Source organism: Chionomys nivalis, chromosome 17, assembly GCF_950005125.1.
Source record: "Chionomys nivalis chromosome 17, mChiNiv1.1, whole genome shotgun sequence".
In the NCBI taxonomy this organism is placed as follows: domain Eukaryota; kingdom Metazoa; phylum Chordata; class Mammalia; order Rodentia; family Cricetidae; genus Chionomys; species Chionomys nivalis.
This window is the reverse complement of record NC_080102.1, coordinates 55,134,846-55,153,003: the sequence shown is the minus strand read 5'-3', so window position 1 is coordinate 55,153,003 and position 18,158 is coordinate 55,134,846. Positions and strand designations below refer to the sequence as shown.

The 18,158-nt window shown below is 42.6% G+C and overlaps 1 protein-coding gene across 1 annotated transcript; it reads right to left on the bottom strand.

Moving 5' to 3' along the window:
* Positions 1 to 5,557: 5,557 nt before the first annotated feature.
* LOC130888409 (testis-specific H1 histone) lies at positions 5,558 to 6,553 on the bottom strand. Its single transcript, XM_057791310.1, has one exon. The coding sequence runs from the start codon at positions 6,551 to 6,553 to the stop codon at positions 5,558 to 5,560; it is 996 nt and encodes a 331-aa protein (XP_057647293.1).
* Positions 6,554 to 18,158: the final 11,605 nt, after the last annotated feature.

Genomic DNA, 18,158 nt, shown 5'->3' with positions numbered 1-18,158 from the left:
CTCAAGTTTCTGGCTAATTCCACCTCATCGTGATCCCATCTGTTCCTCTGTCCACTGCCGAGTTTCATCTTTAACTCTCCCACATTGAGGTCAACCCGTTCTTTCCATTCCTTCCCCTAAATTCTTGGCTCAACTGGGGTAGGCAGGAAGCCCTACAAAGATGATCTAAATAGCTGTATTCTAAATTTCTATTCCCTGTTCATCTCTCCAGACTTTTCAAGGCCATGACAGAGTATTGCAAATGGGTGAATTGGTGGGGTGAAGGGCAGGTTGTGCCTCAATCTGCACCAGCTTCCAGTTGCCCCTCCAAATCCAGCCTCAGAAACAAGCCCCCTCACCTTGCCCAGCTCCCAATTTTGCTGGGTCAGTGACCAGCTCTAGAGGGCGCTGCAGTGCTGCATGGAGAGGGTGGGGCCCTTAAATGAAGACAGACCTTGGACACTCCCCTCCCCAATTCTCCACCCAGTCTCAGGGCCACTCTGCAAGGGCCTGGAGTATGGAGCCCCAGGTGGTGATGACCTCCTCCAACTGACCTCAAGGCAAGTTCACAGAAGCTAGGTATTTAGGGGAAGCTAAAGGAAGCTTGAAGGTGTACAGGTGGAGTTAAGACACAGAGAAAGCTGGCTCTGGGGTTGCTTTGAACTGGACGGGACAAGGGCCATAGAGGCTGATGACTGACCCACTGATCTGTCGAGAACAAGCCCCTGGGCCTGCAGGCAGAACCTCTTTACCTCGTGAGTGTAGCACAGGGCTGTAGGGACTCCATGCAATAGAAAGAAGCCTAGGGGACCCCTCTTAAGAGTGGTGCTTCAGATGTCTCTGAGGATTTCTCAGGCTGATTGTCTCCTTGTCTTCGCTCTCACTTCCCCTCAACCACTTGAGAAAAACTTTTTAACAAATCTGGTCTTTTCCACCATACGGGGGAAAAAACAACACAGATAGAAATTAGGGAATTGAGAAAAAGAAAGGACAGCCATTGTGATTCTGAATTCATTGGGGGCGCGCCCCTGTCTGCAACTAGCTTCAACAAATACTTGAAATTCTGACATGCTGTCTACTCCGTCCAAGCTTTCATGCTCACACCACCTCAGGTTTTAAATTCTCTGCTTTTGATCTTGGTATGTTGTCCCTATATTAAGTCCACAGACTTCCAGTTTTCATGTTTCTGGGATCCTGGTTTTGGCTTTATTGAGAGTCAGCTCAAGCAGGTAGCTTGCCATGTTGGAGTTCCCCAGAGGTGAGAGGAGGAGAAATTTGCTAATTTGAGACCCTTAACATTGAAATGATGTGGAACTGGGTTCTGGACATGAAACCTTCACCAACACAGAGACAATATAAGGAAGTAGATTATAGAAAGACACAATGGTGTAGATGCCAAAGATACACAGAACACCTAATAGACCAGACCAGAGAAGAAAGCTTAGTGAAAACACCAAATACACACAGGTAAAGCGGTCTGGGTTGGCATTTGTGGTTTGATTTTAGAACTTGGAGTACATTGCCTTGGTTGAAGCATAAAGAAAAACATTTTATGAGAAACATGTGCACACACACACACATTCTTTCTGACCTGCAGAGAATACATGAATACTGCAGATTGAAGAGAGGAATGAACACAGCAAAGAGGTCACAAAAAAATAAAACAAACAACAAATAGAGCTATAATTACTGAAACACAAAATTGGCCTGTGAACACAAACAGGAAAAAGAATGATACACACCGTTCTCGATTATAGCTTTACATAACCCAGCCTGTGAGTCTGTGTCTTTCCTGTTGAGGAACTGAGACCATCTGCACTGGGAGTTCTCAAGGAGCAGTGTTTCCTGACTCCTGTCACTTTCTTGTTATGGTGTGGGGTTCCCTTTCCTGGTCTTTTGATTTGCTGTCATGGGATTATTTACTCCTGTGTTTTCTTGGGTGTTCTCTCGAAGCTTTTAAATTTTCTTTCTCCTGTGTGGTTAGTGTTCTGATTATATGTTGTGGGAATTTCTTTTCTGGTCGGCTTTTTGGTGCTAATTATGCTTCTTATACCTTGGTTGGGATTTTCTCCTTTAGGTCAGAGAAATTTTCTTCATTGATTTTGTTGAACATATTTTCTGTGCCCTGACCTCAATTCCTGTTATTCTTAGATTTAGTCTTTTCATAGTGTCTCAGATTTCCTGAATGCTTTGTGCTTGGTTTATTTATTTATTTATTTATTTATTTTTTGATTTGACATTTGAATGCTGTTGCCCCCATAAGCTCATAGGAAGTGGAACTAACAGGAGGTGTGTCTTTGTTGAAGTAGGTGTGGCCTTGTTGGAGGAAATGTGTCACAGTGGAGGTGGGCTTTGAAGTCTCATATATGCTCAAGACATGCCCAGTATCTCAGACAACTTCCTGTTATGCATATTATCAAGACGAAAGTCTCTCAGCTCCTCCAGCACCATGTCTGCATGCATTCTGCCATGTCCCATCATGATGAAGACACCCCAGTAATTTCTTCTTTATAAGAGTTGCCATGGTCATGAGGTCTCTTCACAGCAACAGAAACCCTAAGACATAAGTCTCACACTCTGTTGGGGAGACAGATTTTGTTTCAGCTCCTAAAACTTTAATCTCCAGTTTTACCTCAATTTGGTTTTCTTTAGTGATTATTTCTAATTTCAGACACTGAACTGTTTCATTCACTTCCTTCCACTGTTTATGCTTTCACAGCCTTTATTAAGGGGTTGATTGATCTCCTCTTTGCAGTTCTTAAGCATATTCATGAGAGTTATTTGAAGGCTTGGCTTGGCTTCAACTGTCTTGTCTCAGGGCCTACTGTAGGAGGGTTGCTGGGCTCTGGCGGAGGCTTATAGTTTAGGGTGGTGTGGGTGTGCTTTCTCAGTGGCATCTGGATTTGTAGATTTGTGGATATCCGTGATTGTAGGTGTTGATACCTGGCCTTTGTTGGGTTGAGGGCTCTGTTCCTTGGTTCTGTCACCTGCTCTGGATCTGAGGAAACTGTGGTGACTATGGGTTATCTGGTAGGGAGTACTTCTGAGTCCCTGCCATGTGTGGTTCCTGGGGCTTCCAGGTAGAATGTGTTTCTAGATATTGGGTGCTGGCAGAAAGGAATGGGCTTGGACCACGAGAGTAAGGATCTGGAAGGGTCTACAGGGAGAAGGAAACGGGACTGCCACAAGAGTTAACAAAGCCACCAGAGAGTGAAGTCAGAGAGCAAGCGGTGGTCTCACACAGGGCCATGAGTGGTCTTATGCAGGGCCGTGAGTGATCTTAGGCTGGGCTGGGAATGATACAGCTGTCTTTGAGTCATTTCTGCTCCTGTCAGTAACCTCTCACCCATATTATTGTAGCCCCAATAAAACTCATTGTTTCACCAATTTGGACTGAGGTTGTAGCCTCACTTTGATCTGTCATGTTCCTTATCTGGGGTAAACAGATATTTGTTCATGTCTCCCCAGGAATAGTTTCACATAAATGTTCACTACAATGTTACTCCCAATAATAATCTGATTATCATTGTATTAGACAGGTGAGGTAAGAGGAAAGCCAAGAACTGAGGTTAGGGACATTCACTTCCTTGCTCTGATTAAAAGAACCAAAACTTCCCATGCAATGTACATTAAAAGGTGGGTATTGTGACTTATTCATTTTAGTGTTCTCAGTATAGGACCCAGAGTCTTGCATTATTGACTGGATGTGAGGAATACAATTAGCTATTTGGAGGAAGTCCTTTGGGAGAGCACTCAGATAGCCCAATGAGCTGGGCAACCTGAATTGAGTTCATGAGTTCCTGTATTTCCCCAAAACAGTTACTCCAGAGTTTATCAATGAAAATAAATGGAATAATCATCTTCGTCCAGACAGGCTCAGGGTTTGGATCGCCTATTTGCTACTGATTCTAATCAAGGTAATATAAGGTTGATTAAGTTGTACTGAATGGAATTTTGCTTAAACAGTAATAATAGAAGTGTAGTGTTTTCTAGGAAAAATAGATGAGTGACCAGAGTCATTAACAGCTTGTTTTAGGTAGAAATAATTCTAGGCCATTGTATTTGGGGTTAAACCCAGGAGTAGCAAGGTATGCCGTAACCTCCAGCCATAAGGGCATTTGGTTTTGTTGTGTGTCCAGTAGACAATGTTCCTGTCTCCAGACCGACCCTATTATCACTCCCGTTGCTTCACTCGGCCACTCACATTCAAGTGCTCAGAACTGCAGATGTGGGGGTTCACACTTCAGATCACATCCACGGGAGACACACGGCCAGGGCTTTTCTGATTGGCTTTGGTGAAAATAACATGCTCATTCCTGTGCACGAAAGGAAGTTCACAGGAGCATGCTTTCCTATACATAACGTGAACGCATACTGATTGAAATTTCCCCTGTGGAAGATGAAGTTTCTCCTGGGGGAAAACATGGCCAGCTGTACAGCTGGGAAAAGTGCCCATGTCCATCATGACCTTTTTTTCAAGAATAAAAAACACCCCCAGCAGCATCCATTCTCTCACTTATTTGGCTTCACTTGGAGGCAGACGGTCTGTGTCCTAACGCCTTCCCTATCCAGGAAGTTAGAGATGCAGCTGTGGCAAGAGAATGGCTCCTGCTACCCGTCACCCTCGCATGCGGAGCTAAACCATACTGTGCTCACTCTAGGCTCATGCGCCCAAAGTAGACTTGTTCTAGACAAGTGCACGAGCAAGTGCTCCTTTTCTGGCCGCCTTCTTGCCTGCACTTCTCATAAGCGTGTTGTCAATACTAGCAGTTCCCCTCTGAGATTCACACTTTCCCAGCTCTCAAATCCCTCTGCTGAATTTCCCCACATCCAGTCCTCACTATGAGGTTTAGTCCCTTTTTTTTTCCTGACATTGTGTGACAATCCCAACATTTTACAAAGAAACAGTTCAAGACCACAGGTGCTTAGGCGAAAGAAGAGCCGAGCTCTGACTGGAACCCTGAGTGTTCTAAGTCCCCATCTGGTCCTGCTCTGTGGACACCAGCACCCCATTGGGAACCACTTACACACATTTAACACTTGTCCCGAATGCCTACACTGTGCCACACCCCATGCTGAGTGCTTTAACCCACGACCTCATTTAGCCTTGCATTCACATCCAAGATTTTATATACTGCATATAAAATACTGTAATTCAGGATAAAAAGCTACAAATTCACTATAATCAAGTTTTACATACACTAAAATTAATTTTAAGACCATGTCTGAATTAGTAGGGCATTCAGAGGTTATTCTTCTCTTGCCCTCCTCTCAAAGACTCATTGAGGATTTGATGGTGTTCCTGGCGGGCATTCTTGTGTAGCCCTGGTGATTTCCCTCTTCCTATTCCTTTCTTTATGAAAGGTCCCGTGGGAATAGCAGAGTCTCAATTCCCGCTCCCCTCCCCTTCCAAGCCCCTGCTATAGATCTCACCTCAACACCCACCCTTTTCCCTTCCAGTGGCGAGCAAGAGGAAACACAGACACAGGAAGGTCTTGTAAACAGCTTCAATGAAAGAGAGTTACTCTCCTTGGAGCCTGTCTGGAAAGGAAACAGCGCCCAGAAAACAGCTTCAGCATTAAGGATTCCTCGAGCACCCAGGACTGTCGCTTTTTGCAGCAGCCTTGGTGCGTGCTTTTCCTTGTAGGCTGGAAACACTGTTAACTATAGCCACAGCTGGTTTCTGCATGGTTCGTTTTACCACCCTCTCAGGTTCCTGCCTCTTCTTGTCTCTGGATTTCGAGTTTGGCAGGCTCTCATTTTTAGATCGAGACCTGCCGTCTTCTCTTGAAGGTCCTGCTCTGATGTTGTCCATTGCCCTGGCCCTGGTTTGCATCCTGGTTTCCATATGTGCCTCTTCTATGGTGTTGGTGCACTCCTGCTCCCGGTCCTGGACACACTCCTTTGTCCTGGTCCTGGCACAAGTCTGTTCCTTGCCCCTGGCACAAGCCTGTTCCTGGGCCCTGGCACACACGTTGTCCATAACTCTGGACCTTGCCCTTGACCTTGACCTTGCCCTTGACCTGGCCCTTGACCTGACTCTTGTCCTGACCATTGATCTGGTTATCCTGGACTTTGCCTTCAAAGTCCTAGACTTGTGTCTCCAGAATTCTCTGGCCTTCTTGGCCGCCTTGCGACGCGAGCGGGGTCTGCGGGGTCTGCGTGGTCTCGGGGCTCGAGATCGGGATTGGAGCAGGGTCTTCCTTGAAGAGCAGCGGCCCAGCACCAGCCCGGACTGTCCCACTTTTCTCCTCGGTTTTGTAACCTTCCAGACCCTGAAGTAACCTGCGGCATTGCTACCACTGACCCGCAGAAGCGTACCCCTCTCAGACCCGTCATGGCGGTTGATCTTCCGGCGCACTTCGTAGCCAGCATTTCCCAGCTCTTTCTTGAGCTCTGCCAGAGTCAGCCTCCGGTGGCCAGCGATGGCCCTGAGCAGTAGCTGGGACACCTTGAGCACTGAGTGTGGTCCCCGCCTGGCTGGTGTCCTCGGCTTTCTCTCTGTTGGCTGCTGAATCTGGATCGTAATTTCTGCGCCTTGGGATTCCCCTCTGGGCCGGGCCCCCTCAGCCATGGGGCCCTCTTCCCCCATTGCAGGGGCCACCTACTTTGATCTGGCTTCAGGACTTACAAAGTGTGGAGCTCTGGGGCGCCCACGTCACAAAGGGGGGCCCAGGACACCCCCCCTCGCGTCCTGGTGAGAGGGCAGACACAGTTTGCCTGCAGACTGACCTCCTTTGACATCTGTGACTCCCATCCCCCCTCCACACCCCCAGTTCTTCAGAGCTGCTTGTCTCTCCCCTCCAGAGATTGGATATGGGTCAGTTCCTGCAGGAGTTCTTATCTTTCCGGGACTGTGCTAACACCCACCCAAGAAAAGAGGAGCTGCCCCCAACCCACACCAAGAAACCAATATGATGTGTGTAAAAAGGAAGAGGATCCAAGAAACAAAAGCCCAGGGCCACCCTCCCCACCCCCCACTGCCACCTCTGCTCTTATGTCTCAAAGCAACCTGGCTGTGCAGTGGAAGGAGCCCAAGGGCAGGAGAGAAAGAAGCTCTTCTGTGGTCTCCCTGCTGTTCAGGTTCTCATCATGGGAAGGTGAGAGGCCTCCTTCCCATAGAAAGGATGGCCAGACCTAACCAGGTTTTGAATCACCAGAAAATACGTTCTTGGATTGCCTATCTACTCTGCTTTTTTCCCTACCTAGACAAACTTTCAAGTTCTTTCTAAAATTCCTTCTCCAAAACTGAAGCTCTCCAGGCCAATTGATCCTTCTTAATTACCACAACCACAATTATTTCTGTAATCCTACGTGCTTTTTTTTTGTTTTGTTTTTAATTTAGTATGTAAGGGTACAATGCATGTAATAAGTTTTAGGAGAGAAAAAACCTGGATTTGGGTTAGGAGACATAGGTCCATAAACCCAGAACGCTACTCTAACAAAAAAGATGTGGTGGTCCAACACCTAAAGCTAAAACGCCAACTGAAAACCAAGCCAAAAGCTTCACTATGATGAAATATGTCCTAAGATTTTCTGCTTATGTGTGTTACTTTCCTGGCTGGTTTCGTGTCATCTTGATACAAGCTAGAGGCATCCCAGAGAAAGGAACCTCAGTTGGAGAAATGCCTTGATGAGATCCAGCTGTAAGGCATATTCACAATTAGTGATTGTCTTGGGGTTTCTAGGGCTGTGAAGAGACACCATGGAAACTCTTATCAAGGAAATCATTTAATTGGGTGGCTTATGGTTTAAGAGGTTTGGTCCATTATCATCATGGCAGGCCATGGAGGTGTGTAGGCCAACATGGTGCTAGAGAACGAGCTGAGAGTGAAGAAGGAGCTACATCTTGATCCTGCAGGCAACAGGAAGTAGTCTGAGAATAGCTTGAGCATATATGAGACCTCAAAGTGACACACTTCCTCCAACAAGGCCATACCTACTCCAACAAAGCCACATCTCCCAGCAATGCCATTCCCTATGAGCTTATAAGGGTCAATTACATTCAAAATACTACAGGGATCAAGAGGAGAAGGCCCAGCCCATGGTGGGTGGGCTTATCCCTGGGCTGGTGGTCCTAGGTTCTACATGAAAGCAGACTGAGCAAGCCCTGTGGAGCAAGTCAGTAAGCAGCACTCCTCCGTGGACTCTGCATCAGCTCCTGTCTCCAGGATCCTGCCCTGTTTGACTTCCTGCTCTGCTTTCCTTGGGTGATGAACAGCAATGCTGAAGTATAAGTCTGATAAACACTTTCCTCCCCAACTTGGTTTTTGATCATGGTGTTTCATATCAGCAATAAAAATCTTAATTAAGACAGTTACTTTTAATTAACTTTAATTACTTTTAATTTTGAAGTCATCATGAAAGAGGGTTTACATTATGGCATCCTCATACATAAACTTCGTACATTTTTCTTTTTCATTCCCCTTCCCTAGTGCCCGTTCCCTTCCCTTCTTCCTGGTTTCTGTTGGAGAGGGCTGCTTGTTGGTTCCTGGCTGCCTGACTAGCTTAGACCCGAAATAATCACACAGAAACTGTAGTAATTAAATTAGTGCTTGGCCATTAGCTCTAGCTTCTTATAGGCTAATTCTTTATATATATATATATATATATATATATATATATATATATATACCCATTTCTATTAATCTGTATATTGTCCCGTAGCTGTGTCTTACGGGATAAAGTTCCCACTGTCTATCTCCAGTGGCTCCATGGCTTCTCTCTAAATCCAACTTTATTTTCTTTATTCGTTACCCAATAAAAGGAACCCATAGACAGAAGGATCTCCCATACCATTTCTCCTTTTCTGTTTAAACAAAAAGGAAGGCTTTAACTTTAACATAGTAAAATTACATATAACAAAACAGTTATCAAGCAAGAATTTCAGTTACAATATTTATATCTACTTCATCTTTTATCATAACTAAGGAAAACTATAACTATAAATTCTTCAACTCCATCAAAGACTCCAGAAGCATATATTACCTAAGTAAGTAGGAAATGCATTGTAAGCAACTTCCAAAATTCTAGAACTGACAGAGACATCTCACTACCTGGACAGTCACCCAAAGTTCTTCTGTACCACTGAGGCATACATCTTCAGCCTACAGGCCCATAGTATCCAGCAGATTTTTCCATGACGCAGGAAATTTCAAAGACAGTTCTGCCTATACTGGCAGTTTGTCCATCACACTTTTCTGTGTCCTGCAGATTGTCTAGCAGACTCTTTCATGAATCAGGAACCCCAAAGGATCATCTCACCTTTAGGGAAGTTTAGCAGTCATTTCTCTGCGGGTCCTCAAGTCCAGTTTATCAAGCAGTCTAGGCAAGAGCAGTTTCTTGCCAAATGATCAACCAACTCCATAAGGAGCCTTTTCAATGCCCATCATCCTCTTGAAGTAATTGGTGCTGCCAAAGCAGATGTGTCTCAGTGCCATGAAAAGTCTTAAGTTTTCAAACATTTTAGTTGCCATATTCTGAAGGTCTCTGAAAGATTTGAAGAATACCTATCTAACTGAAATATATCTCTATACATCTAGAAAATCTAACATGAATATAAGCTTGACTATTATAGATGATTATCTATTAACCTATATTTCTTAATTGTACATTATTTTTAAAATGAACTACACAATCACAATACCTTAATCATGAGCAGAAATATACATATAACAAGATTACTGCTCTTTTCTCCTGCTTGTGACCTGCGCTGTAAGTCCCTGTCCCCTGGTTTTCCTTATGATAGACTATATCCCTAAACCTCAAGCCAGAATAAACCCTTTCTCTCTGATGTTGCCTTTGTCTGAGCATTTTATCACAGCAGGGGAAAAATACACACACAAATAAACTAAGACAAGCACTGATATCAGTACTGAATAAAGGCATAAAACAAAAAACTACAGACTAACTTACCTAATGTATATATGCAAAAATTTTCCAGAAAAAACCTGCAATTCAAATTCAAGAGCACATTTAAAAAATCCTACACTGAGCTGGGCATAGAGATGCATGCCTTTAGTTCCAGCACCCTAGAGGGAAAGGCAGGTGGAACTCTGTGAGTTCAAAGCCAGCTTGATTTATTAGACAAAATCCAGGTTACATACTGAGATTCTGGGTGGGGAAAAGAAAAGGTTCTATGCTAAGTTCAAGTTGGTTTCATCCCAGGATCTGAGGTTGTTCAACATACTCAAATCAATAAACATAATATAAATTAGAAATCACCTGATCATCTTAAAGATGCCGAAAAGGCACTTGGCAAAGTTCATCATGCCTTCATGATTAAAATCCTGAAGAAACTTGATAGCTGCCTGCCATTATAAAAGGAAGGGGGATATGTCAGGAGCCATTTTCCCAAAAAGTATAGTAGGGACTATTTCCTAAGGATGTTTGTGGAGAGCCCCACACCCCAACTGTATTGAGAACTGTTTATTGGCGGAGCCCACCCCACATCCAACTATCTTGAGAGCTATCTGTTAGCAGAACCTGCCCCACATCCCAACTATCTAGAGAATTGTTTGTGGTTGGAATCACAAAAGGAACGATTCCGCTTGCATAGAGAAAACTAGGAGTGTCGACTCGTGACCATTGCTGCCCCAGCAAGATCCCTTCCTGCCCTTGCCATGCCCCTGCCCCCATCCCAAGCCAAATTCCTCATTCAAGGGTTATATAAGCCACAACCATTTCACATATAAAGTGAGGCTTTGACAAGAGAATTTTGCTTGGCCTCATTCCTTTTTCCCGCCCATGTCTTTTTCAGATAGCGCCTCTTTGGGACCCTGGAATAACTGACCTGCTGGGCGGGTTACACATATTTTTTATGATGAACCAGTTTAGTTACATTATTGGGACTGATGGAATAGGGATTTAGGAATAGATGAGTAAGGAGTCAATGATTGACAAATAGACATAAGTTACCCGTACTGGTAACTTCCTCCAAGCTGCAACAGCTAATTTTGAAAATTTTTTAAAAACTGTTTTGGTATTTTAGTTTGAGCTTGTAAAGTAGCACATTCTCCTTTACCTATAAGCATGCCTTTAGTTGGTTTTGCCCCTCTCTTTAGGAGAGATTTTTAATTATATTTTGTGTTCCATCTTTATATTTTGTTTTTTTCAATGACATGCTGTCCTGGAGACAAGACTGATTTTGCTGTCTGATGCCAATCATATGGTGTTAACCACATTTTTAATCATATTTAAAATCTATTGAGTATAGGGAGAGGAGGGTCACATAGAGTTAATTGCCATTTGTAATTTCTTTAGTGGTTTTTAAGGGCAGGGGTTCCCATTGTGGTTTTTCATTATCAAATATTATAACTGGGAAACAAAAAGACGTATCTTCAATCCTCCTTGCCTTTTTTACTGCTCCCAAAAAAGTCTACAGCTGGAGGCAATGCCCTCCTTTTTTCTTTATTATTATTATTAATATAAGGAGGGGGAATAAAGGCTAGTAAATGGATTTTTGGAGGATTTTGATCATGAAAATGATCTCTTTTCTCATCACCCTCATAATATCTAGCTGCCTCCTCTTCTAAATCCCAATCATCTTCCTAATTTTTATATCTGTCGTCTTCAGGATTTGCTTGAAGCAAGTTAGTCTTACTACCTGTATCATAGGGATTTTACAAGCCTTTTTTCTTTTCTTTTTTTCCTTTTTCTTTTTGCATTTAGGAGTCTTATTAGACTTTGTCTTCCTCTGAGGGAGCTTTCTCAGAGAAAACAAAGAAACAAACAAAAACAAAAAACAAAAAAAAAACTCCATTTCTGATTTATCAGTTAAAAGATCTCTTACCTGAACCCAAATCAAAATGCAGGTATAGGGACTTCTCTGGGGCCATGTTTTTTATAATACCTTTTTATTTTTTTCCTACTCTTTTTTAGTTTTGCAGAGAAAGAGTCCCCTCTTCAGGAAACTAAGTACTCACTTTTAAAATAAAATCATATAAGTCATTTAATGATTTTTTTTTTTTTTAGAAACTTTGCTTCCTCTGCCTTCAAGCATATGACTCAATAGAGAAAGAAACACGTCTTTACTTTTGGAATGAGAATGTCCCATGATTTTTTTGTTACCTACTCACTGTATTAAACTGGTAATCCTTTACCAGTGAGCTCTGGCAAGGTCCTATCCTTTCCTGAGGTTTTTCAAAAAAACAAGGAGAGATAGCTTACCTATCCTGAGAGACATCTGAAGAAAGCACATCTTTCAAGCCCCATGTTGGGTGCCACCTGTGACGGACCTGCTCAGCTGGAGTACTGGGACCAAGGGGACAGGGTCTCAGGTATATGTGAGTAAAGAGTTGAAAAATCACAAAAAACACAAGACTCAAAGGAATTGCATCTGAATGCGTCTTTACCAGTCATGAGACTCATCCTTTATAGATTGCTTAATAGCATGTATTGTTTTTTCATGCGGTAGAGATTATTCTTAGAATCATTATATCAGATACATGAGAACAGATTTTCATAAGACAGATGTTCCTGGTGTGAGTCTATGGTTGGTCATGTTAGACATGGCTTGGCATTAGTTCCGATATAAATTTGTGTCTAGACTATGAGTTTATGGCATTTTGAGCAAAGGGCTAGCGGTTGTGGTAAACAGTCACACAATCTACAGTCTTTGTATTTTTCTGCAATCTGTGCAGATGAATGTTTTCTTTTCTTTTTTCCCTTATTTTTAACTCATTTTCAAACCTTTCCCAAAACCAATCTCAAGAAGTTACAGGCATTTATTTCTCTCTTTTATCCTTATCCTGTTTTTGCTGAATTTGTCTTAATTGCTTGATAAGTTTGCCTTTTGTTCTTTATTTACTAAGCACCAGATTAAACCTGGAAACTTTTTTCCCTTGAATGTTAACCCATCTTCCTCCATCAACATCATAAACACCTGTATATGGCAATATCTCGTCAGTAGACTCTGGAAACTTAACCATACATACTTCCTGAAGAAACCAGACTGTATTCCTTAGAACATAAGCAGGTAATGCCAAAAGTGCCAGGGCTCCAATGCAGGAAGCACAGCACACACACCTTCTCTGCAGGCACTCTGCCTTGAAGCTTGTGCCACAGCCTACATGAGAGTCACACAGACTCCGCAGGAGGTGGCATGACATATTTTTAAAAATATTTATTTATTTATTATGTATACAATGTTCTGTCTGTATGCCTGTAGGCCAGAAGAGGGCACCAGACCTCATTACAGATGGTTGTGAGCCACCATGTGGTTGCTGGGAATTGAACTCAGGACCTTTGGAAGAGCAGGCAATACTTTTAACCACTGAGCCATCTCACTAGCCCCCTGCATGACATATTTTTAAATGTATGTTCTACCATGTAGTTTTTTAACCTTTTATTCTGTACCTTTGACTTGTTCTCTGTGTGCCTAGATTCATCCCCAGTTCCTCTCTCTCCATGTAAGTCCTGTCTATCCCCTCTTGCCTAGCTATTGGCTGTTTAGCTTTTTATTAAACCAATCAGAGTGACACATCCATACACAGTGTACAAACATAACATATAAGACAGAGGTAATTTGTTCATTATGACCTTCAGTTATGTATAGTTTTTCTGAAAATAACATAACTTTGTCTTCTTTGTGGTTGAAAATACCCCGTTGTGTATACATACCACATTTTAAAGCCATTTTGATGGACATTATTTTGATGGACATCTATTTTGATGGACATCTATTTTTTCCAGATCTTAGTTATTGTAAACTGTCACTGATGTACATCTTTGCATAGCTGACTAATGGGACATGTCTATGTTGATTTTTGACAAATCTCAGACCTAATTTCCACAGCATCTATCAGCAGCATTTGCTTTTATCTATATCTTTGCCAGCATTTCTGATTATCCGTTTCTTTAATGGCAATCATTTGACTGGCGTGAGGTAGAATCTCCATGTAGTTTTAATTTACATTATTTCCATGGCTAGTGTGGTAGCCTGGCTTTTGAGAGCTCTGTGTTTATTCTGTTTGCTGATAGTTATTGGCTCCAAATGTGTAATGACAGGCACTGTTAGGATTGGGAGTAAGGCTTCTGACAAGTCAGACATGATTCCTGTTCTGAACAGACAAATTTCAAAGTGGATTTCAACATTGATCATAATTGTCACACCAACAATGTCTCATGGGCATTGTTAAAACTATCTTCTTTATAAGGAAAACTGAAAAACTGAAATACTAAATCACTTTCTCAGAATCCTAAGATCAAGAGTGGCAGCATGTTGGAGAAATAGATGGCTTCTGGTGTCCTTCCCCTAGACACATGCAGTGAACTCCAGCACTCAGGAGTACTCTGCCCAGAGGAAGACAAGATTCAGTGAAAAACTTACATACTGGATGAACTGGGAAAGATCTAAGTCAGATCGAGTAGAAAAATAACAGACATACTCTCTTGCAACCTCTGAACACAACACCTTATGATTAAAAACAAAATTCTCAAACCCAGTCTCTTCCTGAGGGGAAAGGGGCTGGTATCACACAGAATACCCAACCCCCTACGAGGGACCAAGGCAGTGACCACCCTTTAGCCAACTTTGCCAATCTGGATTAATGCCTGCTGGCATAAGATAAAGACAGGTACATCTCTGTGAGTTTGAGAACAGCCTGTCGTATATAATACGTTCCAGGACAGCCAGGATTACACAGTGAGATCCTGTCTCAAAGCAACAAAACAAAAGAAAATGTAATAAAATTGTTCTGCTCAGTTTTGAAAGAATTCCACATTTATCGAGGAGAGATTGGAAATGCTGAAGTTGCAAGGAAAGGGTTCCCTGAACTTGCACTGTCTAAATTCATCATCAGATTGGGAGTATTTTATAAGTACTTTTTCTTCAAGTGTTTTAAACAAAACAAAACACTCAACAAAGCAAACAAAATGCTTTGTGCAATTATGAATCCTATTTTCCTTATGAAATAGTATAAGTCATTTCTAATGGACTCTGATATAGATTCACAATCTGACATTAAGTATTTTTACAGTTAATAACAAAGTTAAGTAAGCTTAGATTTAGGCCACTGCCCAGTCTTCTAGAATGTATTTGTTGTCTTCTGATAGTTTGCAGGCTTGTTTTGTATTTACTACTGGAAGCATACTGAAGTGAGCATGTATCGTCCCTCTTTCCTCATACCTGTAGCTCTCTGGAAACAAAGTTAGACATCTTTGGCTGAAGAATATAGACAGATCAAATTGCCTCCAAAAGATCGGAATGATTTGAAATTCCATCAGACAGAGTGTTACTGCTTTATTCTCTCCAGGGACGTGATTGAGGCAAGTAGTCATTGCTGTCACCCCTAACTCCAGGACTGTCAGGTGAATGAACCTCTTTTCTAGAGTCACCCAGTTTTACTGAATATTCGTCCATTATGGTGACAAAACTCGGGCCATACAGATGTCACTCACACCTTTCACTGGTTCTTTACCAGACTGCTTGCTCATGGGAACTCTACACATTTGATGGGAAATAAAATGATGGTTATTTGCTAGGGTGTGTTTGTGACTGGTACTTAGATACAATTGTTCCATGGCTACTATAGCCAGTTTTAGAAAACACTAGCTTTACACAAGATTGATGTGCTATTGTAACTGAACAATACACAGATGTGAACACCGTAGTGCGTGGTGGAAAGTAGGAGACGTTCAGTGTGGTGTTTCATAAATTTCCAGTGTATTTCCATAAAAAGATTCCCCAATTCCCTGTAAGGTAACAGAGCTTAAAGAGGCAGAGAATAATGTGAACAAATCTCACGGGAATCCACCCCATAGGCAAGGCAGGGGAAGCTGCAAAATTATAAGTGCAATCACTCAGTCAGGATAGGCTCAAGCTCCTGTGGAAATGCTGAGTTACTTTATACTGTGACTCTTGGGAGAAGCTACTGTGGCCCCCAGAAGGAGACTCATGGCAACATGTGAGGTTTTTTGTTGCTAGGGAGTGGTGCTGGTGTAATCCAGCAAAAATGCTGAAACTCGCAAGCACTCACAGTGTGGCACTATTGCCCCCTGAGTTCTCAGTTTCTGAAGAAGGTGCTGGTGGGTGGCAGCCTACCACACCCTCACTTGTAACTGGGCTTTCTTTATGCTGCCAGCTCCTGGAGACTTTTTATTTGTTATGAAAACTTGACCTTAGTTTAGGCTCGTTCCAAATTAGCTCTTAAAATTTAAATTAACTCGTTTATATTCATCTACCTTTTGCCACATGGCTCTCATTACCTTTTCTCAGTCGTGTATGCTCAACATCCTTTGAGTCTTACTGACAAATACCCCAACTCAGATTCCTTCCCAGCCTTCCCACCTCTACCAGCAAGTCCAGCCTAACATCTTCTGCCTAGTTATTGACTGTTCAGAAGATGCCATAGGCAGGCAAGGAGGGACAGAGACACACCTTCACACAGTGTGATTGAATATCCTGCAACACCCATCTCTCAAGCAATGGTCAACTTTCAGTTTTAATATAATCTGAAATCTAGTAGTTGAGGACAGTAACTCATGTCTGTGAATTCTGATAACTTAAAGGATGGTTTAGTTCTAGAATGTGGGATCTGAAGTCACACTCTTGAAGGGAAAGAGAATACAATCCAAAATAAAAACATCATGTTAACAGGCTAAATATTTGGATCATTGCAAAACTGTATTACAGATATTCTGTGACCATGTCCAGGCACAGGCAGACAGGATACTAGACAATTCACAAAAATATCCAAATGGCCCCCTCTCTAAGCTAACATGAGGGCTGATTGCTGTTTGTTCATTAGTCTTTTGCTCTGTAGTATTCCCAGTCTCGACGACGACAGGCTATCCAATCAGATTCTCCTGCTCATTGGACTTCCCCTTAGCATAAGTTCAATGTACAAAACATTTCCCCTCTTCTTACTGAGACACCCTCAGAGATTCCCCTCTCTCCCTCCTCTCTCTGCCCTAAGCCCATCTTGCTCTGGTATGGGGGCATCCACATATCGGTCCTTTGCTGTCAGGCATGGAGGGATATCTTCTCTTTGCTCTTGTGGTCGCTGGATCCTGTTTATGGTATTTTCTGTCACTGGCACGTTTCTTATTCTATGTTGTTGGTTTTTAAGATCATCTCTTACAATGGCTTCTTAGCTTTCCAATTTGCATCTCTACCTTAGGTCATTAATAAATCGTTCCACATTTTAATATTTTAAAGTGTATATAACCCATATGAATTTTAATTTTGCAGACAGATAATTGGTATTAAAGGAAAAAATTAGTATTTGTTGTTGCAAACCTATGCCACTTCAGGAATTAATGACTAACTACAACTTAAATTATTTTACACTTATTTATTTGTGTTTTGTGTTTGATTTATTTATTTGGTGTCTGCAGTGAGGTATGGGTGTGGAGGTCAGAGGATAGCTCTCCTTCTATGTGGGTCCTGGGTATCAAACTCAGGTGGTCAAGTTTGACAGCAGGCTCCTTGACTGGCTGAGCCATCTCGGCAACCCAAAACTGTCATTTTCATGAGTAGAGGGAGGGCTCATCATGACTCCCTCCTTGCCTCTGCAGCCTGCCTCACATGTGTACACAGAGCACACGCCACAGTAGCCATCACTCTTTGGAACAGTTTCCTGAGAGCAAAGCAGTGTTTTATTACCATCTGAGCATCCAGCGCTGCAGGAGAACCAATCCTGTGGTCATTGGCATGGCCATTGATAACTCTGGAGTTATCCAGCAAGAGCGGGGGCTGGAGTGGTTGAGTTTTCTATGGACGCCTGGACTATTACCTGCTGGCATTGACCCTACACTCACTTGTTTAATACAACTCAGCAGCTTCTAATCATTTGGGTCTGTCACTTAAGAGAGCTGCTGTAGGCATCTCTATAACTAATCTACTGAGACACATCTAGAGTCAAAGCAAAACCCAGACTGCTCTTAATTGAGCTGGAGGAAAGCTGCCCATGGAGATTTCCACATTTGCAACTTCTGAGAATGTCTAGGAAGCAACTGCTAATGAGGCCCTGAGAGCCTCTGCTTGTATTCCCTTTTTTCTCTCCAGTAGACCTACTTCTTCAGAGATCGGAGAAGTGGGGAGGAGGAGGAGTCCTGACTGGGCAGAGTATGGCTGGGGCTCAGGGGCCTCCTCAGACTGCTACTCCAAGCCCTATTACCTGGAGTCCCTTGGGAGAAAAGTTCAGAAATACACTCATTTCCGTGAACCTAACTAGTGG

Coding starts and splice junctions, on each gene's coding strand:
- LOC130888409 (XM_057791310.1), bottom strand. CDS start 6,553: ATGGCTGAGGGGGCCCGGCCCAGAGGGGAATCCCAAGGCGCAGAAATT.